Source organism: Bison bison, unplaced genomic scaffold (genome assembly GCF_000754665.1).
Source record: "Bison bison bison isolate TAMUID 2011002044 unplaced genomic scaffold, Bison_UMD1.0 scf7180017864170, whole genome shotgun sequence".
Classification (NCBI taxonomy): Eukaryota; Metazoa; Chordata; class Mammalia; order Artiodactyla; family Bovidae; genus Bison; species Bison bison.
Window position 1 is genome coordinate 766330 of NW_011494742.1, and position 25364 is coordinate 791693.

At 42.0% G+C, this 25364-nt stretch overlaps 1 protein-coding gene across 1 annotated transcript in view; it reads left to right on the forward strand.

Moving 5' to 3' along the window:
• Positions 1-822: 822 nt before the first annotated feature.
• The window catches only part of EPG5 (ectopic P-granules autophagy protein 5 homolog (C. elegans)), a 133103-nt gene continuing 108561 nt past the window's right edge, over positions 823-25364 (forward strand). Inside the window, exons 1-9 of the mRNA XM_010842036.1 lie at positions 823-1007; positions 13083-14027; positions 14756-14999; positions 15891-16027; positions 16885-16992; positions 17904-17977; positions 20047-20152; positions 23011-23125; positions 23544-23694. Of these exons, the coding sequence (XP_010840338.1) occupies positions 945-1007; positions 13083-14027; positions 14756-14999; positions 15891-16027; positions 16885-16992; positions 17904-17977; positions 20047-20152; positions 23011-23125; positions 23544-23694 (1943 nt within the window). The 5' untranslated portion in view covers positions 823-944. The remainder of the gene's footprint in view (positions 1008-13082; positions 14028-14755; positions 15000-15890; positions 16028-16884; positions 16993-17903; positions 17978-20046; positions 20153-23010; positions 23126-23543; positions 23695-25364) is intronic.

Genomic DNA, 25364 nt, shown 5'->3' on the forward strand with positions numbered 1-25364 from the left:
TGGACTGCAAGGAGATCAAACCAGTCAGTCCTAAAGGAAATCAACCCTGAATATTCGTTGGAAGGACTGCTGCTGAAACTCCAAATACTTTGGCCACCTGATGGGAAAAGCCGACTCATTGGAAAAGACCATGATGCTGGGAAAGACTGAAGGCAAAACGAGAAGGGGATAATGGACGATGAGATGGTTAGATAGCATCACCGACTCAATGGACATGAATTTGAGCAAACACGGGGAGACAGTGGAGCACAGATGAGCCTGGCATGCTACAGTCCATGGGGTCACAAAGAGCTAGAAATGACTTAGCAACGCAACAACCAGCACCATTTACAGATATGCAGGCGTATACCAGGCACCTTAACGATCAGTCCATTTAATCTTCTTTACACTGGTAGAGGCAAGTATCATCTTTCTCCTTCACACAAGAGGAAACTGAAACGCCCACCTGGAAGGGCATCAAAGTTCTTGAGCACAAAGCATAGATTTAGGCTGATTGGTCCTAGTTATCTAAAGGTCAAAAGAAGGCTAACAAGCACTGTCCCCAGGCTCCTTTAGGCCAACGTGGGTGAGGTGTGCAAGCACTCCGGGGATCCAGACCCAGTGCAGCTTAGTGGAGGTTCCGGCGATAAGGACGCGATCCCACTCGGGAGAGTAAGCCGGTCACCCAGGACAATCCAAACGCAAGTGGGGCGGAGCCAAGCGGCCCTGCGCGCGGGTTAGGGGGTGGGGCCTGAATGGAAGGGGGCGTGGCCATAATCCTCCTGTGAAAAGGCCTCCCGAAGTGGTTTGCCCTAAGTTGCGGCCCGTAGAGGCTCCGAGTTGCCGCCCCTCTCCGGGAGTGGTGGAGATTCGATCATGTGACAGTTGGAGGCCGGAAGTCGGCAGGTTGTGGAACGCGCAGGGTTTTGACAAAAACAAGCAGCGACTGAGCCATTGCAGGGTCTATGGCAGAGGCAGTGAGGCCCCCACGCCGGGCCAAGGCCAAGGGCAGCCGGACTAAAACCAAGGTGAGGGGAACTCGCCCATCCCACTCTGCCCAGCCCCGGGAAGTTGCGTGCTGTCTCCTTTTCCTCTCTTCGGCCTCTCCAGCCAACTCTGCCCGTCCCCTGAGCCCCTCTCAGCCTCTGCTCCCACCTTCCCATATTTGATCCCTCTGCCCATTGACACCAGACCTGTTCCTCTGTTCCTTCTTCACGTCCTCCTGCCAGACTTTGCCAGGAGCCTATTTTTTTCTTTTTCCTCCTGTGATCTCTCTAGGTGCTTGGTTTTCTGCTGCGTTCTTGACTTCCCGCATCTAGGTCTGGATTTCGGTTGGGAAGCAAATTTTGTCTTCCTAGGCTCAGCTTTGATTGACTTTCACCTTTTTAACTTGTGAATATTTTGAGCCTCTCTCCGCATTAAGAGAAAAGGGACCGCTCTTCCACGAATGTATCCTCCGGTAGAATTTTACAGTGGGAGACAGAAAGTAGACTGTAGTGATGTGGCTTTTCAGTTTAAAAATGCAAGATGACCGTGGCGCTGCTGCTGTTGATTTCTCATTATCCTGGCTGTTTGTGATGGGGCGTGAATGACCAGAAGTGAAATCAGAGCGGGATTCACACAACAGGGACGGGTTTGAATTCTCTGGGTTTCCTGAATTATGCTAACGTGTGGTATTAGTGTGGTTTTAAAGTTGATCTTTCTTGTTTTTAGGTGCAGTCTGGTTTTCATTTTGTTCCCATATGTTTTCTGAAATGACGATTGTTTTACAGTGAACAGAATAAATGCTGTGCGAGAATAGCTTGGACATAGATAATTTTGGCTTACCTGAAACTGAATTTATATTAAGGAAATAATGAGAATAGTATTAAAGCGACAGGATATTGCCTTTTCTACAAGTAGGTGATGTCTACAAGTGCAGGTGTGACTTAAAAATAATACCAAAATAGGAATTTCTTATGAGAACAAGATTTTAACAGGACATTGGTGTTCAGACATACTGTATTTAATAAGCTGTAAATGATTTTATGCACATCAGTGATCTCATGTCTGTGAGGAGTTATTCTTTGGGGAGAAAGCCATTTTGCTACCTAATTCCAGAAAAATTTTTAAGAGAAATAATTTTGCATTGTACCGAGCTATCTAAATGGACGAGAAAGTAAAAGGCCATTCGTCAGCCATTGAGCATACAGTCCCTGAACCTAGAATACAGTATCAATCTACAAGGAGCTGAATCTTAATTCTCAATCTATAGTTTTTTTCAGAATGACTGGTGAAACTAAAGCCTAGATAACTTAAGTGATAAGCCGTTAGTCATACAGTTAGTAAGAGAACTCAAGGTAAAACCAGAAATCTTAAATCTCAATCCAGTAGCTTAGTAATTGTTATACATATCTTTATGTATCTGTGAAAGTCGCTCAGTTGTGTCTGACTCTTTGCAACCCCATGGACTTGTAGCCTGCCAGGCTCCTCTGTCCATGGAATTCTCCAGGCAGGATACTGGAGTGGGTAGCCATTCCCTTCTCCTGGGGATCTTCCCAACCCAGGGATCGAACCCAGGTCTCCCACATGGCAGGCGGATTCTTTATCGTCTGAATCATCAGGGAAGCCCATATATATCTATAGATACAATGTTATAAATACTTAAAAAATACTTATTAAGAGAATTCTCTGTCAAGTTCTTTGTTTAGAACAGGGTTTCTAAAATAAAAATTAAAAACCAAACTTTTAAATCCATCATGAAAAGTCATTTGCTCGTTTTATATTGGCATATTGTGGGCAACTTCCCTATAGAAGTTGGGCTTCCCTTGTGGCTCAGCTGGTAAAGAATCTGTGCAATGCGGGAGCTCTGGGATTGATCCCTGGATTGGGAAGATCCCCTGGAGAAGGGAAAGGCCACCCACTCCAGTATTCTGACCTAGAGAATTCTGTAGACGGTCTGGGGTTGCAAAGGGTCAGACACAACTGAGCAACTTTCACTTCACTTCTCTATAGAAGAATAAATTTATTTTATTATCTTTTAATGTTTAAAGGAAAACTTCATTCCAGAGGTATTTTTCCAAAACCAAAAGTCCTTGACATGCTTTTAGCCACCTTCCAAATCTCTTCAAGGATTGAATTTTGCCAATTATATTTTGTAATTGATCTCTTGATTCTGCCCATTTCTCTTCCATCCTAAGTCCACCATCCTTCAAGGATGATTTCTTGGATTTTTTCTGAAATGGCCTTTCCAAATTTATTCTTGCTTCCCATTCTCTAAACTAAAGCTGGACTGATATTTTTATTAACAAACCTCAAAATGATCACTCTTCTTAAAAACCTTTCAAAGATTTCTTATCATCCAGAGGCTAAGAATCCAAAGTCCTTAGTATGGACTCAAGGCCCTGATTGGTCTGGATTCTGTCTTTCTCTTCAACCTCAGGTCTTCACTACTGTCTCTGTTGACCCTCAGTCATACATGTCCTTTCCTGCTTTGGGCTTCCCTTGTGGCTCAGCTGGTAAAGAATCGGCCTGCAATGCGGGAGACCTGGGTTCAATCCCTGGGTTGGGAAGATCCTCTGGAGAAGGGAAAGGTCACCCACTCCAGTATTCTGGCCTAGAGGATTCCATGGACTGTATAGTCCATGGGGTCTCAGAGTAGGACACGACTAAGTGGCTTTCATTTTTCCTGCTTTAGGGCCTTTGCTCATACTGTTTCCTGTGCCCTGACACTTCTTCCAGTCCCTCTTCACCTGCTTATTCATGAGGTCTCTGCTTAAATAGTACTTCCCTCTTTACCCACATAATCCCCCCACCCCAGTAGTGCTTTGCACCTCTCTTTGTCACTTGTCTCACTTGTAGTTACTTTGTTAACATCTCTCTTCTTCTTTAGACTGTGAACTCAATGAGGGAGGGACCTGTCTTTTTCCCAGTACCCTTCACAGCCCTTGTAGGCATTTGATAATGGTTGTTGAATGAAGGAAAAAATACCAGTATGGAAGAATATTGTTTCCAAGCTTTGTGGCTCAGAAGAATTTACTCTGGGAAATTTTCCTCTAGGTAGTGTGAGAATGGAGAAGGCAATGGCAACCCACTCCAGTACTCTTGCCCGGAAAATCCCATGGACGGAGGAGCCTGGTAGGCTTCAGTCCATGGGGTCGCGAAGAGTCAGACATGACTGAGCGACTTCCCTTTCACTTTTCACTTTCATGTATTGGAGAAGGAAATGGCAACCCACTCCAGTGTTCTTCCCTGGAGAATCCCAGGGATGGCAGAGCCTGGTGGGCTGCCGTCTACGGGGTCGCACAGAGTCGGACACGACTGAAGTGACTTAGCAGCAGCAGCAGCAGTGTGAGAAAACGAATGGGGAAAAGTCCACGATACCAGCAAGGCGCTCATACCTGTCAGTCTAGAAAATGAATTCTTCTTTTAGAGTAAACAGATTTATTTCTTAGTGCTGGTTGTGGTTTGGCTGGGATCCTGAAGCCCAACAGTAATGAAGTCCTTTACCCTTGTGGTATAATTTGGTGACTGTTTATGGAACCATATAAAGTAGTTCTAAGGGGGTGGTTCAGGAAGTGAGTAGTGTCATGTGCTTTTGCCTTTAGATAGTTTGAGTGGCTTCTGACCCAGCAGCTGACCTGTATTTCTTAGTGTTAATCATCTGGAAGGTGACCTCACTTTGTTTGTTTGTGGTTATCTGGTGCTTGTCACTTGGTACACAAGAGACAGTCCTGACAAGTTTCACCTTGACTTCATTGATCTTGGTAGGTTGAGAATAGTAGATTTCCTTTATTTATTGTTTATGATTGCACTGGGTCTTTGTTTCTGTGCTTTCTCTAGTGGCAGCAAGCGGGGACTATGCTTTGTTGACTGCAGTGACTTCTGTGGAGCATGGGCTCTAGGTTCACAGGCTTCAGTAGTGGTGGTGCTGAGGCTTAGTTGCTCTGCAGCATGTGGGATCTTCCTGGAGAACCAGGCATCCAGCCTGTGTCCCCTGCATTGGCAGGTGGTTTCTTAATCCCTGGACCACCAGGGAAATCGAGAACAATAGATTTTTAGATTGAACTTCCTCTGCAGAAGCAGTGTATTTTATAGTCATGGAAAGTATTTTTAAAGTTAGTATTAAATTCTGAATGTTAGCAACTCATTAATAGTAACAGCATATTGTAATTGCTAAGGACTGACTGAGATGTGTCCCAGAAAACTGATACCAGAAACAGAGACCTTTGCAGTCCCCATCCTCTCTTATTCCTTGGCCTAGATGATTTTTCCCTCTTAGTCCCTCCCTCCCATGAGTGATTATAGAAGTGAAATTGGGGGATGCTCTATATTGTTGAGCTCCTTTTGTGCCTCCTAAGATCCGTATTTTGTTTTTGGTGAATAAACTACACACTGATCACCCACTATGTCCCAGAAATTCTTCTAAGCACTTGGGGTGTAAGTGAAAGTGATAGTCGCTCAGTTGTGTCCGACTCTTTGTGACCCCATGGACTGTAGCCTGCCAGGGTCCTCTTTCCATGGAATTCTTGAGGCAAGAATACTGGAGTGGGTAGCCATTCCCATCTCCAGGGGATCTGCCTGACCCATGGATTGAACCTGGGTCTCCTGCATTGCAGACAGATTCTATACCATGTGAGCCAACAGAGAAGCCTGAGATGTAAACAGAGGGGAAAAGAAAGAAGAACCTGGCCTTAGCATAGCCTGTGTTCTAGAAACAGAAGACAAAACAGAAAACTCTGTAGGTAAATAAGTAAATCACATAGAAGATAACAAGGGCTACAGAAAAAGAAAAATGAACTGAGTAAGGAGTTGAGTACTGGTGAGAGATTAGGATGGGTTGTGATTTTTAATGGGCTGTCAAGGTAGTCCTTGTTGAAGATGAAATTTAAGTAAGGACAGGAAAGAGATGAGGAAGTTAGCCATGTGGATCTTGGGAACAACTGGGGCAAATGCCTTAAGGCAGTGGCATGTCTGTGCTGTCCTGGGGACTTCAGGGAGGCAGTGTGGTTAGGGTGAGTGAGAGGCAGAGTGAGTGAGGGGAGAGGAGCTGAGATGAAGTCAGAAAGGTGACACAGGGCTAGGTCGAGTAGGGGCTTGTCGGCCACTGTAAAAATGGCTGCACTTGAATGGCCTTTCACTTGCACTTGGAGTGAAATGTGCAGTCACCCCAGGGTTTCAAGGAATGGCAAGCCACTCCAGTGTTCTTGCCTGGAGAATCCCACGGACAGAGAAGCCCGGCGGGCTGCAGTTGGTGGGGTTGCAAAGAGTCGGACACGACTGAGTGACTAACACACACACACGCACACAGGATTTCAAGCAGAGGAGTGATATAACTGAAGTCATTTTAAAGGGTCACTGTGCTTGTTTTGATGAGAACAGTCTGTAAGGGAGCAAGAGGAGGAGTAGAGAGACCATCTAAGAGATTTTTGCTGTGATCCAGGCAGGAGGTGATGGTGTCTTGGTCCAGAGTTTTAAAGTGTAAGTGATGAGAAAGGTTTGAAATCTGGGGGTTTCTGAATATCTAGCTAAGAAGATTTGTTGGTGGTGTGGATGTGGAATGTGGAAACAGTCAAGGATGACTCTGAGATGGAGGAGGCAGTGAGTAGAACAGCTGTTGGGGGCAGATGAGGAATTCAGTTTGGGACATGCTAATTTTGAAGTAAGTGTCTATTAGACCTCCAGTTGGGTTGGATATGTGAATCTAAAGAATGGGAGAGCGCTCCAGGCTGGAGCTCTCTTTTACGAGCTATTGAAAACTAGAGTCCAAGTTAAGTTACCTTAGGAGTGAGTGTAGTGTAAGAAGATGACAAGAAGAGATTCAGGGGCACTCCAATTTTAAGAGCTTGCGGAGAGGTGGAGAAACCAACAAAGGAGTATGATGTGAGGTAGTAAGTGTTCCCAGTGCCCTTACCTGACTGTGGGATTCTAGAAGCTGAGAGAATCATGTGTAAGAGAGGAGGAGGAAGAGATCAAGCATGGAAAGGTGGTGTGGATACCTGTAGTAAGATTGTTAAGAGCAACACGAAAGAAATGGCAGCTGAGAGGAGATGTTGTATTCATAGCAAAATGTGTAACCCCCATCTTTCTCCTTTTTATTTGTAAAGCATTCTTGTACATCCCAAGCAGAGCGGGTAAAATTGCCCTGAGGGCTCTTGATGTTATAGTTGGACCCTTGTGTCCAAGCCTTGTTTATCTCTTCTACGCCAGGCATTGTGCTAAGTGCTGTGGATATAGACATTCATGATAAACTGTGCCTGCACTTAAGTGATCCCACAGAAGTTTTCTGTGTAATGTGTAAAACTGAACCTTTATCATTTACGAAAGTAGCTCATCAATAGTTTGAAGGATAGAAAGAGGCTGTATTTTTTTTTTTTTTAACTTAGTACAGTTTAAAGCGGAAGAACTGCAAGTGATGTATGGAAATTTCCCATTTATTTTCCAGAACTTAAAAAAAAAATAACTTTTTTTCCTGATTACAGAAGTGCTCATTGCTTAAAAAAAAGTGTGTATCTGTGAGTGTATCACAGAGAGAGAGAGAAATGTACAACACAGAAGTGAAAGGCCCCAAATTCTGTCTCTTGGAGATAACTGTAGCAGTTTGTTATGTTCTTCATGATTTTCCCCCTACACATATGCCAACACTCCAAGACATATTTACTACAATGTATGGTTAACTATTGGAATAGGAAATGGCAACCCACTCCAGTATTCTTGCCTGGAAAATTCCGTGGACAGAGAGCCTGGTGGGTTGCAGTCCATGGTATCACAGAGAGTTGGACGTAACTGTGCATGCACCCATCCACACACATGGTTAAGTATATATATATTTTCTATGTTTATTAACAACTCTTCCATTTCTGTATAACTTCTTGACTATAACGTCTTGATTTCTCCTATGGAATTATTTTAAAATTGATTCTCTACCTGTATCTAACTTAGAGATCAAAATAAAGAAATATAGATTCTTTCTAATCTCTAGGCCATTTTCAGTTGTAAGAAACATGTCTTTTGGTTAAAATAAAATTAAGCTCTAATTTTTTATGGATAACTGGATACATGTGGAGTTCTGTTTGAATTTTATTTTGTCATCTGTATGATTGTTATATATGCAACATGTTCCGGTTAACTCAAGTAGGCAAAGTAATTGTTGGCTTTCTTTTTTATTTTTAAATGAAATGTTGTGTTTTAAGTGTAAGAATATGTTCAGGTTTTGGCATAAAACTTCAGTTTCCTCTGGATGCATTGGCTAATCCCTTTGCTTTCTGAGAGGCATGTCAAAATAAACTTCTGAATATGCTAGAGCACGTATTAACTGTAAATATTTGTTGGATAATTTGTTCATTTTAGGATTCTAGTACTTAGGAGCTCAGCATGCAGTTGGTACTCAGTAAATTCTTGTGAATTATGAGTTGTCATTTTTATTTCAATAAATATATATTGAACAAAGTGCCGAAAATCAGAGGCAGGTCAGACCCAAAAAGGGTAAGATATAGTCCCTGGTCTGCAGACACTTGTGGTCTGTTTGGGGAACACACTGTAAAGATGAATAGCCATACGTGGTGGCTTGTGACCAGGACTGGGGGGTAGGTACATACTGCAGAGTTCAGAGTAGAACAGGTGTGGCGGAAGGCTTGATGTGGTCATTGACAGTTTTGTCTTGAGAAAGGATCATCAAAGGCCCTGAACACCAGAGTTAAGAGGCAGTCTTTAATCAAGTGGAGAGCCATGATTGTTTTGTGGTGTTTGGGGTTGGTTGTTTTAAGGAGACCAGTCTTATAATGGTGTTTGGGTGAATTGATGGTGGGGCAGAGGCTGAAGGCTTGGGACCTTTCGGGACCTGCTCCCCTGTTCTGTGCTTTGGAGAAGGGAACTGAGCCGTCGGGAGCTCACCACCGCTTAGGGGCCCTGGCGTTGGTGGTGATCACAGTGTGCGCACCCAGAGGTCCTGTCCTATCCAGGGGTCTGTGAGGGGCAGGCAGACCTTTGCCACCCTCTCAGACAGTTGTGCCTCTCACAGTTGCTCATCCTTCCCTCCCTCCTGCCTTCTCTGGTATGTCCAATCCGTTCTTTGAATCAGATGACCAGCTTCTTCTCTCTCCTTTCCCCTACTTCCTTCCCTGGAGCAACTCCAGGGTAATTCCTTCTTGGACCTAACTTCTGTAAGAACACAGGTGGAGAATTAAACAGAGAAGCACTGAGTTATCCTCCCAAGAGAAATAAAGCCCAAAGGCATGTGTTCCTCCCTGGGAGGGTTCAGAGGTTTTAAAAAAATTCTTTGATGATCTAACCACAGTATCTGTTCTTCTGGTTTGAATTATTCCCACGAAGGTAGATCCGGTGGAAATGAACTTGCAGGTTTGTTAGTAGCAACTGGAGACTTCATTTTGTTTAGCGGAGAGGAAGAATTTGAAATTGCAAGGGCAGTGGTGGAATAGAAAAAGAGGAAGTGGTTTGGTGGGGTTAGAGGTGGGCAGCGAGGGACAAAGGGGAGTTAAAAACTACCTGAAGGACAGGCTGGAGAGGAAGCCCGAGGTGGCCCGTGGCGCGAGGGAAGTGTGTCTGTTTGCTGCGCCGCTGACCACATGGCCCACTTGGGCCTACTTCCAGCTTCCTGTCCTCTTTCCAGTTAGCATGTAACACCCCCAAAGGTCTCTAACAGTTTTAGCAAAGAGAACTAAAATTTTCTCCCTCTATTCTGCATTCCAGTCTCTAATTCCTTACTTTTCACTTACTTCTCAAGTCTTTTAAGTTTTTAAAATCTTTCATCTTTTCATCTGGCAGCTTGGTTGAGATATAATTCACACACTGTACTTCCTTGTTATTCAGTGGTTTGGGGGATAACCACAGGGGATGGGTCACCATCACCACGGGCAGGAATGCCACTCTCTCTTCTGTAGAGGAAGCATTGTGTTGCCATCCCACTAGCAGCACGTGAGGGTACTAATTATTCTACATCCTTCTCAACATTTATTATTATCTGACCTTAGTCATCTTAGTGGGTGTGATGTATTACCTCATTGTGATTTTGATTGCGTTTCTCTAATGACGAATAGTATTGCGCAATTTTTTATGTGCTGTTTGTATTATCTTTGGAGAAATATCTGTTTAGCTCCTTTACTTCTTTTTAAATTGGGTTGTTCATCTTTTTATTATTGAGTAACACATGTTTACTTTTTAAAAATTCTGGATATAAGCCCCTGATAAGATAATGGGTTCAAAGACATTTTCTTACATTCTGCAGAGTTGTCTTTTCATTGGCTTCATATTTTCAAACTTTAAAATCTTTATGATGTCCAGTTTGTCTGCTTTTTTCTGGTGTTGTGTGCTTTTGGTGTCATGTCTAACAAGGCTTTGCATAATCCAGGGTCATTAAGGTTTACTCCTTTTTTTTTTTTTTAAAGTTTAAAAGTTTTAGCTCTTATATTAGGTCTATGATCCTTGTTGATAATTTCTGTATATGATATAAGGTAAGGGTCTAATTTGATTCTTTGGATATCTGGTTGTTAGCACTATTTGTTGAAGGCTGTCCTTTCTTGGCATCCTCGATGAAAATCAGTTGACTTTAAATGTATCAGTAAGAGTTTATTTCTGGATTTTCAGTTCTAATTCATTGATCTATTTGTCTATCCATGTGTTAGAACCCCACTGTCTTTATTACTGTAGTTTTATAGTAGATTTCGAAATTGCGAAGTATGAGATTTCCAACTTCATTCTTTTTCAAGATTGTTTTGTCCATTCTGGGTTCTTTGTATCTCCTTAAAAGGTTAAGGATCATCTTGTCATTCTCTGCAAAAATGGCAGCTGGGATTTTGATAGAGGTTGTGTTGAATTTGTATATCAATTTTAGGAGTATCGCCATATTAACAGTATTGTGATCTGATCCATGAATATAACCCTTTCAGATTTTGTTCTGTAATTTTCAGAAGATAAATTTTACACTTCTTTTGTTAAACTTACCTCTAAGTATTTTGTTCTTTGTTATAAATTAAATTGTTTTCTTAATTTCATGTCATTATTGTTCAACTCACTAAAGTATAGCCTCTATCTTGATGAGTACACCAGTATTTCTCCACTGTGGTAACCATTGGCCTCCCCTCCTAGTCTTCTCTTTCTGACTTCTCAATCTGACAAACCTGTTTTTTATAGCTAGTGTGCTAAATATCATTGCAGTGTAATTGGATCCACTTTTTCATTTTCTTATAAATAATCCCACAATGCTTTCCTGCTATTCATGACTTGAAGCATTTTGACACGGTGCTTTGCATGCACTGTGTGGCTGTTCTCTGAATCTGATACGTGTGGTTCACAGTGTGGATTAGAGCCGTTGTGGAGGGACATATTGCTTCTTGGATCACTGCTATTTGTAAACATTTAGTAGTTCATTACCAGCAAGCTGAGCTCAAATTGCCTTTCGCAAACATTTGTCTTTTCTTCTTAATATTAGGTGCATGTGACTGTTTCACTTTTTTGGTTATTGTCAACTTTTATTTATTTTTTTTGCCGGACATTTGCAGGATAGCATAATCCATTATCAGTTATTACTGTGTAACTATCATTTTGCCTTTCTTAAAATTTCATAGGGAAAGGGAAGTATTTGAGTGATTCAGTCCTTTTTTAATTTCTTTGTAACAGTTTTATTTAAATAAATAATAAATTTCTCCATATTTCTTCTTTTTTTATCTAGCCTTGTTTCCTGTGTATCTAGTTAGTGTGTTAATACCAGAGATACTTCAGTTTGAAAAACCATAATCTATTTTATCTTATTTTTTAAATGGTTAAGATTTTTTGATTCGGGTATTTTTTCAAGTTAATTTTGGATTTAATGAAAAGTTGCAAATATAATACAGAGAGTTCCATACTGAACTTTCATCCAGAATCTTCTTTTATTTTATGTAACTGTAAATTCTATGCTCCAGGACATTTATTGCAGCCAAGAAATTAACGTTGGTACAATGCTATTAACTAAAATACAGAACTTTTTTGGATTTCAACAGTTTTCTTGCTAATGTCCTTTTTCTGTTCCAGTATCCAGTCCAGGATCCTCCATTGCATTCAGTTATTATGTCTCCATAGTTTTCTCCAGTCTTTTGATAGTTCCTTAGTCTTGTCTTGTCTTTGATGATCATAACACTTAAGTTATTTTGTAGACGTTCCCTTAATTGGGGTTTTTGTCTGACGTTTTCTCATGCTTAGATTGAGGTTATACGTGGGTACAGAAGAGTCGATCAGCCTTCTCAGATCATAATATGGGAAGGTATTACTCATTATAATAACCCTGATCACTTAGTTAAAGTGTGGTCTGCCTGGATTCTCCACTGAAGCTTACTGTTTTTCCCTTTGTAATGACTAAATATTTAGGGGATACTTTGAGACTGTGTTCTGTTTCTGCTTAAATGTTTACTCCCATTCATTAGCAGATCTTGCCTCTTGCCTATGGCAGTTATTATCATGGTGTTTTAATTGTGATTTTCTGTTTTTCTCATTCCATCTACATTTATTAATTGAAATTCTTCTGTGAGGAAGAATGCTACCACTTTTCCATTAAGAAAAAAATATATGTATAAGCTCATGAATATATATTTTATTCTGAGGGTTATAATCCAGTATTATAGCTATTTATTTCATTGCTCAAGTTGCCCTGACATTTTCTGCCTAAATTTTGAATAAATATGTTTGTTAAGATGACAACCTATTGAAGCCTAAGATACTTGGAGACTGTTGTCTTTTATTTAACCACTAGAGAATGCAGAGGCACCCCACTCCAGTACTCTTGCCTGGAAAATCCCGTGGACAGGGGCGCCTGGTGGGCTGCCGTCTATGGGGTCGCACAGAGTCAGACACGACTGAAGCGACTTAGCAGCAGCAGAATGGAGAACAGCCTAATTAAGACTTTTCCTCCAATCTTAATTCATAATTTGTTGCTTATTTCATGTCTTCCTCTGTTGGGATTAGACTAGTGAATCTCCCAAATTTAACATTCTCAAAATTGAATAATACAAAATATGAAGCACATTGCTTAGGAAGTGAGTTTAGATTTTTAAATACAATTTAAACATTCCTCATGTTGAAAGCATGTTATTGCTGTATTATAAATTATTTCACGTTATTCATCTTATTTTTAGGAAAAGAAGAAATATGAAACCCTTCAGAGGGAAGAGTCTGATGAAATCTCCCTTGCACAAACCTCCAGAGAGCTGGGAATCCTTACTCCGGCTTGTGAATTCAAAGGAGATGCTCCAAAGGAGTTAACCGATTCCCAGCTCCAGAATGATGCTAGTGGACAAAATGAGAGTGAAATGTTTGATGTACCACTCACCTCCTTAACTCTAAGCAATGAAGAGACTCTGACATGTAATACAGAGAGTTTGAACATGGGACAGGAGATCAGAGCCTGTGCTGGGGACGATGCAGTCGAGCTGAAGGTTGATCCTGAAGGCAGTGTTCGAACCACAGTAAAAACCCCCAAGAACTTTACTGAAATGGAGAAAGATACGTTGCTACAATGTAGAACTTCAGAAAGCATACAGCAGTCTAACGTTTCTTATATTCAGCAGGAAGTGGAAAATTTGCAGGTCAGAGAATCTCAGAATAGGAAAGAAGACAAAGAAGCCTTGGATCTTTCTTCAGAGGTGCTACAGAATGTTGGCTTGCAGAGTTCTTGTGAAGCCAAAGACATTTTTCAGCCACCTAGAGTGAAAAAACTGTATCCCCAGTTGCCAACTGAAATTGCTGGGGATGTACCAGCTTTGGTGGCAGTGAAATCCTTGCTTCGTAATGAGCGACTCTACCCGGAGCTCCCATCTCAACCAGAAGTAGTACCATTTACTAAAGAACAGCTAAAGATCTTTGAGCCCGGTTCATGGCTGGAAAATGTCGAGTCATATTTAGAAGAATTTGACAGCATGGCTCATCAGGACAGGCATGAATTTTATGAGTTACTTTTGAACTACTCACGCTGTAGGAAGCAGCTGCTGCTGGCTGAAGCTGAGCTCCTTGCTCTGACATCTGATTGCCAAAATGCTAAAAGTCGACTGTGGCACTTCAAGGAGGAACAGTTGTCTGTCCAGGTGTGTTGACTGGTGTTCTGTAAAGTTTGCAAGAACCGGGGTATTTGCAGTGGAACTCCTTTTCCTGTGATGCGATCAAGGTCTGGAATCTGCTCCTTGTACTCACACTGACCTTATACTCACTCTTGACAGATTTGGTGGTGAAGGGAAGCTGGAGGAGATATCAGGGAGAAACGTGTGATTTCCCCCATCCCTAATCTTCATTCCTTAGGAGACTTGTGTATCTCTTTGTAGGTATGAAGGAGCCCGTGGAGAGGGAGACTTTTGAAAATACTGAGAAAGGGGTTAAAATAAAGAACACAGCTGTAGGGTTAACATTGGAAAGGAGAGAGGTTCCTTTCTTTTGAGCAGAATCACAAAGAATGATGAGGGAACATTCAGAGATGTTTTGAGGTCTCTTGAGTTGAGGGGCTATCACCTTGACCTCACTGTTTATAAAGTAGAAGGTAAGATTTTCTGTTTTCTTGCATCTTTCCCCTACCTACTTCATCTTAGGGTTTCTCTTCTCTGAACTTGTGACGCCTTTGTGATTGGCATTATACTCCTTGGCACCTGGTTATGTATTAGTTTTATAGTTTTCTATGTGGTAGTATTGTTCCCTCACTGTGATTTTTAAGCCCTTTGAAGATGTACTGAAGCCTGTGTGTCATATACAGATTGCCTGGTTACATCAAGAGCAAAGGTAACTGGCTTCATATCTTACATCTTACCCTTTTGTCCACTGCTAGGGTATCTGTGCAGATCAAGTGAAAGTTTCAGGCCATCATCGCTACCAGAGAGTGGAGATGAATGAAAATGCACTGGCTGAGCTAAAGAAACTGTTTGATGCCAAATCCGAGCACCTCCACCAGACCCTGGCTCTGCATTCTTACACTTCTGTGCTCTCACGGTTGCAAGTGGAGTCTTACATCTACTCGTTACTCAATAGTTCGGCTGTTCTGAGATCTTTAGCAATTTATCAGGAAGGCCAAGGTGTGTAAGTAATGAAAGCCTCACTCTTCTTTTTTTTTTTTTTTTTAAGCCTCACTCTTGTGGTCTAAAATGAAAAGAGAATTGAGGGATACAGTCTGGTTGAATTGATTGTGCGCTGATTGATATTTGTAAGGGACCACCGTTTGTGCTTGCTGTCTTACTTGGCGTCTCCCAGTACAGGTTAGGGTTGACCCCTACCTTAATAACATTTCTTGAAAGCAGTGCCAGGTCTCCCTTCCCTGTGGACTGTCTTTCTCGGCTCCTCTAGGAAGCCATAAGTTTGCTTTTTATCATTAATGTCTCTTCCTGTCCTAATTTATGTGCTTGTTACCAATTCAAGTCCAAGTACGGTTTCTGATTCTAAAACCTAGAGCTCTTTTTCATTCTCTGTCTGTTGCACTTTATTTTTGCTTGTCCATTTTGTTCGATTGTTTAATTTTCATCAGAACGTTTATAATGTTTTGTATTTTTAGTCTTATTTTGGATTTTAAGAGATTAGCCTTTATTATATAATGTGTAAAGTGTTAATTATGCAATTTTTATTTCTTGGAGAGATATTTGAATCATTTAGATAAGAAATCCTTCCCCTTGTGGTTTTCATAACTAATCAAAGAGCTGGGGATGGCAGAGATCTGCTGATGTTTAAATAAAAAATGAATTTTGATGAAGTTAATTTTTTCTTGCTCTGAACTACTTCACAAAGTTAAATACTTTGTTTTCAGTTTCTATAGTGGAAATTCATATTTTGATGTAGCTTTCCTCCTTGGATGTTCATCTGAAGTAAATATTTTGAATAGTTTATTCTCGTTGTTGTTTTTTAAGAAGAGACACTAAAACTTCTCCCCGATACCATTTGCAAGGGATTCATTCAATCCTCTTTTTAACTTACAGCTTCTAAACAGGCGGAGAGCGTTCCCTCTGACCTGTGTCAGCTGAAGGAGTGCATCAGTGTCTTGTTCACGTTCACCAGGAGAGTTCACGAAGATGCTCAGTTCCATGACGATGTCCTTCTCTGGCTGCAGAAATTGGTGAGGAAATAGGCATGGTAGTCTTTCTATTATTTCCCTGATAATTTAAGAATTATCTCTTATGTCCTCATAGTTTTTTCTTCAACAGCTTATTCAGCTAATTCGTTTAATGTGTTAGTGACATTTTTTTTTGCTCATGACACACAGAAATAAATTATCCTTATCCTAGTGCCTTATTAAGCACATAGTGCTTTTCTCTCTGATAAACTTTATGTTCAGTGATCTCTGGTCTTCAGTTTTGGAAGAAATGGAAATGTGGGAAGTATGCTAAATTTAAGTGTCTTCAGAATATAGGTTTGTTGTTCATATCACTTTTGTTTAATCATATGTTAATGCTATACTTAAATTTTTTTTTTTTTAAGGGAAAAGAATCAGGTTTTGGGAAATTTAGGAAAGATACTAGGTGCCTTATGGGATGAGGGGTTGTTTCTTGGTTATGTTTCTCAATGGGGCTCCGTTGGATGTTTCTTTTTTAGGTTCATGCTACAGTTCTTAGATGTGGACTTAGGTTCCAAGCATACTTACTTGGATTTGAGAACCTTGCAGACTGGAACTAGATTAAACTACTTGACTTATATCTATTCGTATATGGCCAGGAACATTAATGTTTTGTAATTTGCCAGATACTAAAAATTGGGTTTGCAGAGAAACTGCTTATGATATTTTTAGCATAGTGCTCATAGATTCTTAGTCCTCTGTACCTCCGTGTAGAAACTCAGCCAGTCAATGGTATATCTTATGTCTGGTTACTCTTTTGAAAGATCACATGTATTTAAGTATCAGATAGATGATTGCACTAGGCCCCTAGAAGTAGTTGTCTTAATAAACAGTAAAACTCTACGTCCTTTGCTGTTCAGGTATCAGTGTTACAAAGAGCGGGCTGTCCTGGAGATCACCTCTTCCTTCTAAACCATATTCTTCGATGCCCAGCTGGTGTTAGTAAATGGGCTGTTCCTTTCATCCAGGTATGAATGACTTTCTAATTTTGAGGAGAATGGGGGAGATTTTGTTAAACATTGTTCCTGAGGAAGTTGCTTTCAGAAATAAGCCTACTTAAAATATATTGATATTTAAGATAAAATTATTAGGATATATCCAGCCTGTATAGGAGTTATTATGCTGCGCCTTCTTGGCCACTGAAAATTGATGAAGTTAAGGTAAAGATGCAGAAAGTTTCGTTGTAGTGTGGCATGGTGGTTTCAGTGGTGTTTAATCCTGTAAGGTTTCTGTGCAGGAAGGCTTGCTAGGACTTACTTCTGCAATATTCAACTTTGAATATTCAATAAATTCAATATTCCTTAATTAATCCATCCTACACTGTAGTTGGTGCAGATAAAAAAGAAACCACCAGCATCTCAGAGTTCTTTAATACTAGCAGAGATCTCACATCTGCATGATCACTTTAGGCATTGATGTATGGTTTACGGGTTCCTCCTCTCTGCTGCTTGCCTTAGGGTTGTGTTGTTACTCATCGCAGCCCCTTCAGATGGGCGGGTAGGAGCCAAACGTGTGCCAGGTTCCTTCTGCATTTTATCTTTTCTCTAGTATTTCTGGTGGCAAGAAATTTGAATCATTTTAGGTAGAAGGAAGTTTTTTTAAAAAAATCTCATCTTTGGATTAAAATAGCAGTATAATCCTCTTTCCCATATTATTTCAGATAATTGATTAAGTGACTGAGCTGCCTCTGTTCTCTTGAGTGCATCGAGCCCAGTCAGTACTGCCAGGTAACTCTGAGGTGTTCTCATTCTTGTGGATGAGGAGCCAGTTTCACCTCTGTTTTCTTAACAGCTCCCTTGTCAGAATGCTGATGAATTCAGACTATGGCTACTTGGATTGTTGGTTTTCTGCAGTATGCCTTTTCCTTTTCTGATTTCAGATCAAAGTGTTGAATAACCCATCAGGAGTCTTTCATTTTATGCAGTCCCTTGCCCTGCTGATGTCTCCTGTCAAGTAAGTGTGGAAGAGCTTCGTAAAGTAGAAATTAAAATGTTCTGTCAAACAATTGGCTTCCTAAACTGCCCAGATCCAAGCAATTGCTAAGGGAAGAGTCAGCATTCCAGAATTTAACAATTCAGCTTTTCTTGGGGTTTAATACCCTTTGTCCCAAAGTGACCCTCTTAACTGCTTTTTTTTTTTTTAATTGATTAACTTTTTTGGGTGCCTCCTTTTAATGGTCTGCCATTCCGGCCATATATGTCATTGTGGTGCTGTGGGGAGAAAAAAAGTTTCTTTCCTTCAAAGGAGAGATTTAGTGGCAAAGGTAAAAAAGCACAGTCAGAGATTCAAGTGCCAAATTGTATGGAACTATGATCGATGCTTCCCAGGTGGCGCAAGTGGTAAAGAACTCACCTGCCAATGCAGGAGATGCAAGAGACACAAGTTTGATCCCTGGCTTGGGAAGATCCCCTGGAGAAGGAGATAGCAACCCACTCTGGTATTCTTGCCTTGAGGATCCTATAGACAGAGGAGCCTGGTGGGCTACAGTCCATGGGGTCACAAAGAGTCGGACATGACTCAGCTGCACACACACACAATTGATGCAGTAGAAATGAGTAAAGAGTAGAGTGGAGTAGTCAGAGGGTTCCAGGTGAATGAGCTGGATTTGAAGACTGGAACTGATTTCGGCGGGAGAGGAGTAGGGAAGGCACTGCAGGGTGAGAAGGGAGCAGTGGCCCAGAGTGCAGGGAAGCGTAGCTGTGCAGGAGGCACGTTGGAGGCCAGCTGGGCTGCAGTGAAGGGGTGTGTGGGAGATGGTAATAAAGATGAGCAGCTAGAGGGGAGTCGGATTATAGAAGACCTAGAAATTAAGAGAGTTTTGAGATGGTCTGGCTTTTGAAGCAATTGAGGGTTTTTGAACATGGGTAAAAGTCGTATTTACGGAAGATTAGGGTGGACTGGAGGTAGAAGATGCACTTCTGCTGCACTGAGTCATGGTTGCAGAGGTCTGGCTCTCCTGGCTCTGGAGCCAAGTCCAGCATCTAGAGGGCACATCCTTACATGGGGAGAATGCAGGCTATGTCCAGGTGACCTGGAACTGTGTTACTACCACGGGCTCTTGATCCAGGAAAGCCTGTCTTCCTGAACCTGAATTGAGGTGATAGCAGTGGGAAGGAGAAGGTGGGAAACTGAAGGTCATCTTCCCAGGAAAGAATTAAGAAGCTGATTAAATAAGGAGAATGTGGGAAAGGGGTGGCTCAGACCTACCTCTGTAGACTGTGATTCTGACTGACTGAGAGGCTGTTGGCAGCCCTCAGACACTGAAAAGAAAAAGGAGAGCTGTCAGGGAAGGAGGAAGATTTGAGGTCGTTGGGGTTTACGGGAGGACACGTCTGAGTGACAGGTACCAGTGGACACGTGGAGCTCTACGGCTGGAGCCCTTCGGGTTGGAAGCTGGAAGTCACGGGGGAGAGCTCCTGGTGGAAGGACGGAATGGATGAATTCTCAGGGTCAGGTCAGAGAGGAGGAACAGAGAGCTGAGAACCACGTGGTGGTTTCAGAGAAGGAACTTGTGTGGTTACACCGACTTGTTAGGTCCAGCCAGCACCATGTGAAAGCCTGGCCGGCAGGAATTCCCCTAGATTCCTCTCTCTCACCGCCTGGATACAGGGACTGTTCCTACACATGTGTTTAGATGTGCTTTTCCCGCAGCCAGCTTTTGCATTACCTGCAGATTATCCTTTACTCAGTTAAGCATGTTTCCTGAACACTTTGTGGGCCAGTTAGAACTCAGGTACCACGCAGTCCTGGGTGTGCAGAGGCCCCACTGGAGGCGGGCGCTGTGCTGGCGTAGCCGCTTCTCTTTACTGACCCAGGAGGGCCGTAGTCTCTACATCACTGATAGTGAAGCTTTGGTCTCCTTGTGTTTTAGCCAGTTATTATTTCTTGTTTTCTGATTCAAACCACTTGGAGATTGCGTTGATGCCAACTCTTCTTCAAGGTGAGTGGACAATCCAGAATGCACGCGGTGGGCTCTCTGTGTTTATGTTTATGTGACTGGAGCGGTTTCCTTTGTCCTTTAGAAACCGAGCTGAGTTCCTGTGCCACATGAAGCCCAGTGAACGGAATCCATCCTCCTCGGGGCCTGCGTCCGGGACGTGGACTCTAGTAGACGAGGGGGGAGAAGAGGTAACTCGTCCTATCTGCAGCATTTTGATGAATTATTTATGAGCTCTCTCATGTGCCAACTATCATTTTAAGCGCCTCTTTTGTATTAGCCCATTTAATTCTCCCAACAGCCCCATGAGGCAAGTACTGTTTTCATCCCATATTAGAGATGAGGAAACAGGTACAGGATGAGGGTGAGGGAATTTGTCCCAAATCACAAGTCTTGAGCCTTTGTGCTGAGCCGGTGTCTGCTGCCTGCCTTCTCCAGACCATCACTGCATAGCTGGGAGAGTTTGGACCTGGAAGTGTTCACATACTGCATACTCTTTCTATTAGGGTTTTCTTTTATGTAGCATCCATTTTCTGGGCTTGGGATCTCACCTACAGATACTCTGAGCCTTTCTAATAAAGAGCTGGATCATACCAAGGTGGGCTTCCCTTATGGCTCAGCTGGTAAAGAATCCGCCTGCAATGCGGGAGACCTGGGTTCACTCTCTGGGTTGGGAAGATCCTTTGGAGAAGGGAAAGGCTACCCACTCCAGTATTCTGGCCTGGAGAATTCCATGGACTGTGTAGTCATGGGGTCCCAAAGAGTTGGACACCACTGAGCAACTTTCACTTTCACTTCTTACCAAGGTTCTGCCTTAACACTTACAAACTTTCTTACCTAGATCTTCTCATTTGAAAGAAGACAATTTCCTATTTTTAGTGAGAATTTAATGATCAAAATCCAGTTTCTCAGATAACATTCATTGATTTTTCTTTCTACTATTATACATGGCTAGTGTACTGGTAAACATTTTTTTTTCCCCTTCCAGCTAGTTATCTGCCTGCCCTAGTGTGTCTTTATGGTCCAAATCCAGATTTGACATGCTTGTCCAGGATTGGCCAGGAACTAAATTTACTAAAACACCTTCTCTTTAAAAGGAGTTGAGAACTTTCAGTGGACACTCCTTAGAATGACACGTGGCAGCTGTGGGATCATGTCTGTATATTTACCCAGCTGTTCATTCAGAAGCAGGAGCGCCTTCACACTCAATGTGCTCTTCCTGGAACTTGTGGGAGGTGGGAGATGGTGGTAAATGATGTGCATGTTCAGAGACCGAACAGTCCTTCTGGAAAGAGCTTCTCAGGTGCAAATTGGTCTTCTAAAGATTGTGATGGAGCAGGGTTCCTTCTCTCCCCCAGCCTCCACCCCCCAAGACTGGTCTCTCCTGAGAGAGGAGTCTTTTTTTTCCTGTTGGTTTCCTGCATTTAATCCCAAAGATGGGTAATGGTTAAAGACTCTGGAATGGTGCCTTAGCTCTCATGGGATGTTGAGTGGATTCAGGAACCTAGGGTGGGAACGCCGGCAGTGCTGTTGACTCAGAAAAGGCCGAGAGGGAAGGCATCATGCATCGCCCACATCGGTGATTTCCTGACACTGGCTGTGTGTCAGGACCACCTGGGCAGCCTTGCCCCCATCCACACCCAGCTATCCAAATGTTTAGAGCCTCCGTGGTGATTCCGACGTACAGCCAGAGCGGGGAACTACTGCTCTGGGTTGAATTTCTGAGGCGCTTATTTGCTAACTGTTTAGGATATGTAAGAGGGTATAACTGAGTGGCTTCAGGAAATTATGAATAAATTGCATTAGACCCTTGTTGAAATTGAGGTGATAATTCTTCAGGATCTCTGGGTCTTTTTACAGTATTGCATTTTTTTAAGTAAAAAAAATTAAAAATTACTTATTTTTGGCTGTGCGGGGTCTCTGTTGTGGCACACAGGCTTTCTCAGTTACAGCACGTGGGGGCTGCTCTTCATTGCAGTGGCTTCCCTTGTTGCAGAGCACAGGCTTTAGGGCGCTCGGGCTTCAGGAGCCCATAGGCTCAGTAGTTGCGGCAAGCAGGCTTTAGAGCTTGGGCTCACTACTGTGGAGCATAGGCTTAGTTGCCCTGTGGCACATGGAATCTTCCTGGACCAGAGATTGAACCTGTGTCCCCTGCACTGGCAGGCAGATTCTTAACCACTGGACCATCAGGGAAGCCCCAGTATTCCCTTTTGAATGTAGCATATCTTAGGTCACAAATCAATTTGGTTTCTAAGGAGACTTTAGTGCTGTGTATCAAACAAAAAAAGGCTTCCCTGGTGGCTCAGTGAAGAATCCACCAACAGTGCAGGAGGCATGGGTTCGATCCCTGGGTTGGGAAGATCCCCTGGAAAAGGAAATGGCAACCCACTCCAGTATTCTTGCCTGGGAAATCCCATGAACAGAGGAGACTGGCGGACTACAGTCCTTGGGGTCTCTAAAAGAGTCATACTTGACTTAGCAATTAAACAACAACAGTTGAATAAAACCCCCCAACTATTTCCTGTATGTGAGCTCTGTGTATGACTACTGTTACTTTTATCCTGTTTTCAATGGTTCTGATTGATGACAGACCTTCAGATATCCATAGCAAATGCTAATTGCTTCTTAATAAGTCAGTTGACTATTGCAGTAAACTTTAATTTGGGGGAAAGAAGAGGCTTATAGGTAAAATAACTTGGACTTGAGTGCATGGCTCTTTAATTGATACTGTCAAAGCACTGAGATTTACGGTAAGATCCCTATTCTAGAGGAATTCATCTTCTTTGGGATAGAAATCTAATGAGAGCAGTTTCAGCCACTGAAGAATGGATATGACTTGGTACACATAAAATTGTACTTGCAGTGTTAGGGGATTTATAGGTCATTTAGCAGAACTGATAGTGTAAATCTCTGTCCTGGAGAAGTCCATGAGGACTCACGAGAATACAGCTTGTGTACCCCTGAGACCTGTGACAATGCAGCTCCTATAACTCTGTACCATGGTGTCATCTCGTCAAATCAACTGTTAAGACTGCATCTTTTTCCTTAGGATGAAGACCCTGAGACCAGTTGGATTCTCCTTAATGAAGATGACTTGGTTATTCTTCTGTCACAGTTCCCATTTCATGAACTGTTTCAACATCTTCTTGGGTTTAAAGCAAAAGGTAGACTAATTTCTTTTGTCTTATATAAAATGTGGCAGTGGCAAGCTCAAACACAGGAACTTAGCGTCAGGTCTTACATCTTGAGTGGGCTCCTGATTTTGGGTTCCCCTATGCCTGGCTGTACTATGCGGAGATGATTGTGTCTCTGTGGTAAGGCTTCTTTCCCCTGTCTTGTGATTGTAGTTTCCTCTGTGGTGCTTAAATACAAAAGGTCGACTAGCTCGCACATCTCCCAGCTTTAATGAATGGTTTTGGTTTTTTACTTCATCTCAAGTTTCCCATTTCACAGGGTATAGGAGCCAGAGCATAGGATTCTCCATCTTGACTTTGATTCTTCCTTAATATGTTGACATCCGTATCTTTCAGTGTTTTTCCATTGTAATTACAATTTTTTTCCTTTTCTTTGATGAACTTTTAGGTGATTATTTACCCGAAACAACGAGACCTCAAGAGATGATGAAAATTTTTGCCTTTGCTAACTCCTTAGTGGAACTTCTGGCAGTGGGGCTAGAAACCTTCAATAGAGCACGCTATAGGCAGTTTGTCAAGCGAATTGGTTATATGATCAGGTAATACTGCTCTTGGTGTATCTATTAGCCCTGGTTAGTCACAGACAATGTGTAATTGTGATGGTGGGCATTTTATTGGTACAGTTCATGTCTTATTTCTCATAAAAGTAAGAATTATTTCCTTCACCATCTACTAGATGGGAATTTTAAATAAATACTTCCAGTCAGAATATTTGGTTAATTATCTCAAATTTAACTGGTTTGCTAGACAATTGTTCTTGCAGTCAGGATCTTCAAAGCATTTGGGTTGACCTTGGCCAGAGAGAAGGAGTCTAAGAAAATACAGGGTCTTTCCCCTCCTTTGCTCTCTTCTCTTCTACTTCCTAACTTTTGCCTAGAAATTGTCATGTAGCTGTGGAAAATTGGCAGTAGCTCTCTTGCACTATTATTTCCCTGTTTTCTCTCTTACTTGCTCTTACTCTGATTGCTGTAAAATACCAGAAAATTGCAGACTTCATCAATGGCTCCTGTATTTGAATTGGGAAAGCATTATCATTCATTTGTGTGGAAGATAGGTTTTTTTAAATTATCAAATAGAGTAAATTCTGAGAAATGTACTGCTTTTCATTGAATTAACTTACATCCAAGAGGATTCTGTATCATCAATCTTTTGATTTTTATGGTGTATATAAAACTTAGTTATTTCATCCAACCTCCCTTACCTTGAAAGAAAACTTACAAAAACTACAAAACTTCCCCTCCTTCTGTACTTTTGTTTGTAAAGCATAGTTGATTTTAATTATTTCGGATATATATCCATCACATTCATAAAGCCAGGTAATGATATAGGATGTCTGGAGTTCTTGAACTCTCTGCACTCAGGCTTTTCCTCCCAACACTATCCAAACAGCTCTGAAGAATGAAAGTTGCTAATGAACTTTGTGCTACTGACTAATCCAGGAGCCACCTCTGAGTCTTCATCTTGCTTCATCTCTCACACAGTTCATACAGCAGCCTTCATCACAGATGGTCACTTTTCCTTAAAGCATTTTCTTTGTTTGACTTCCAGGATACCACGTTCTCCTGTTCCTTTCACTGGCTGTTCATTTTCTGCCTCCTTGGTTGTTTCAGTCTCACCTAGACTTATTAATGTTGGAATGCCTCAGGGCTTCATCCCTGGACCCCTTTCTCCAAACTTACTTCTTGGGATTTCACCCATTCCCATGTCTTTGAGTATCATCTAAACATGGTTAAAGTTCTGTGTTCTATTTCCATTTCGTACCTTTCTTCTAAGCTTGTACTGAATATATCCAGCACTTGGGTGACTTATGACCATTACAATTGAATATTCCCCAAATGGGCTCACTCTCCCCACCTCTCAAACTGCTGCTCTCTCAGTCTTCTCAGTGTCAGTAAGTGCCAGTTTTTCCGGCCAGAGCACTAGTGTCATCGTTGACTTTTGTTTTTTTACAGCACATCCAATCTAATGGTCAGTTCTGTCATCTTTTCTTTCAATACGCCATCTTTCAGCAAACCTAAGATACATTTTGTGTACCACTAAGAAAGAAAAATGGAGAAGGCAATGGCCACCCACTCCAGTATCCTTGCCTGGAAAATCCCATGGATGGAGGAGCCTGGTGGGCTGCAATCCACGGGGTCGCAGAGTCGGACACGACTGAGCGACTTCACTTTCATTTTTCCCTTTCATGCATTGGAGAAGGAAATGGCAA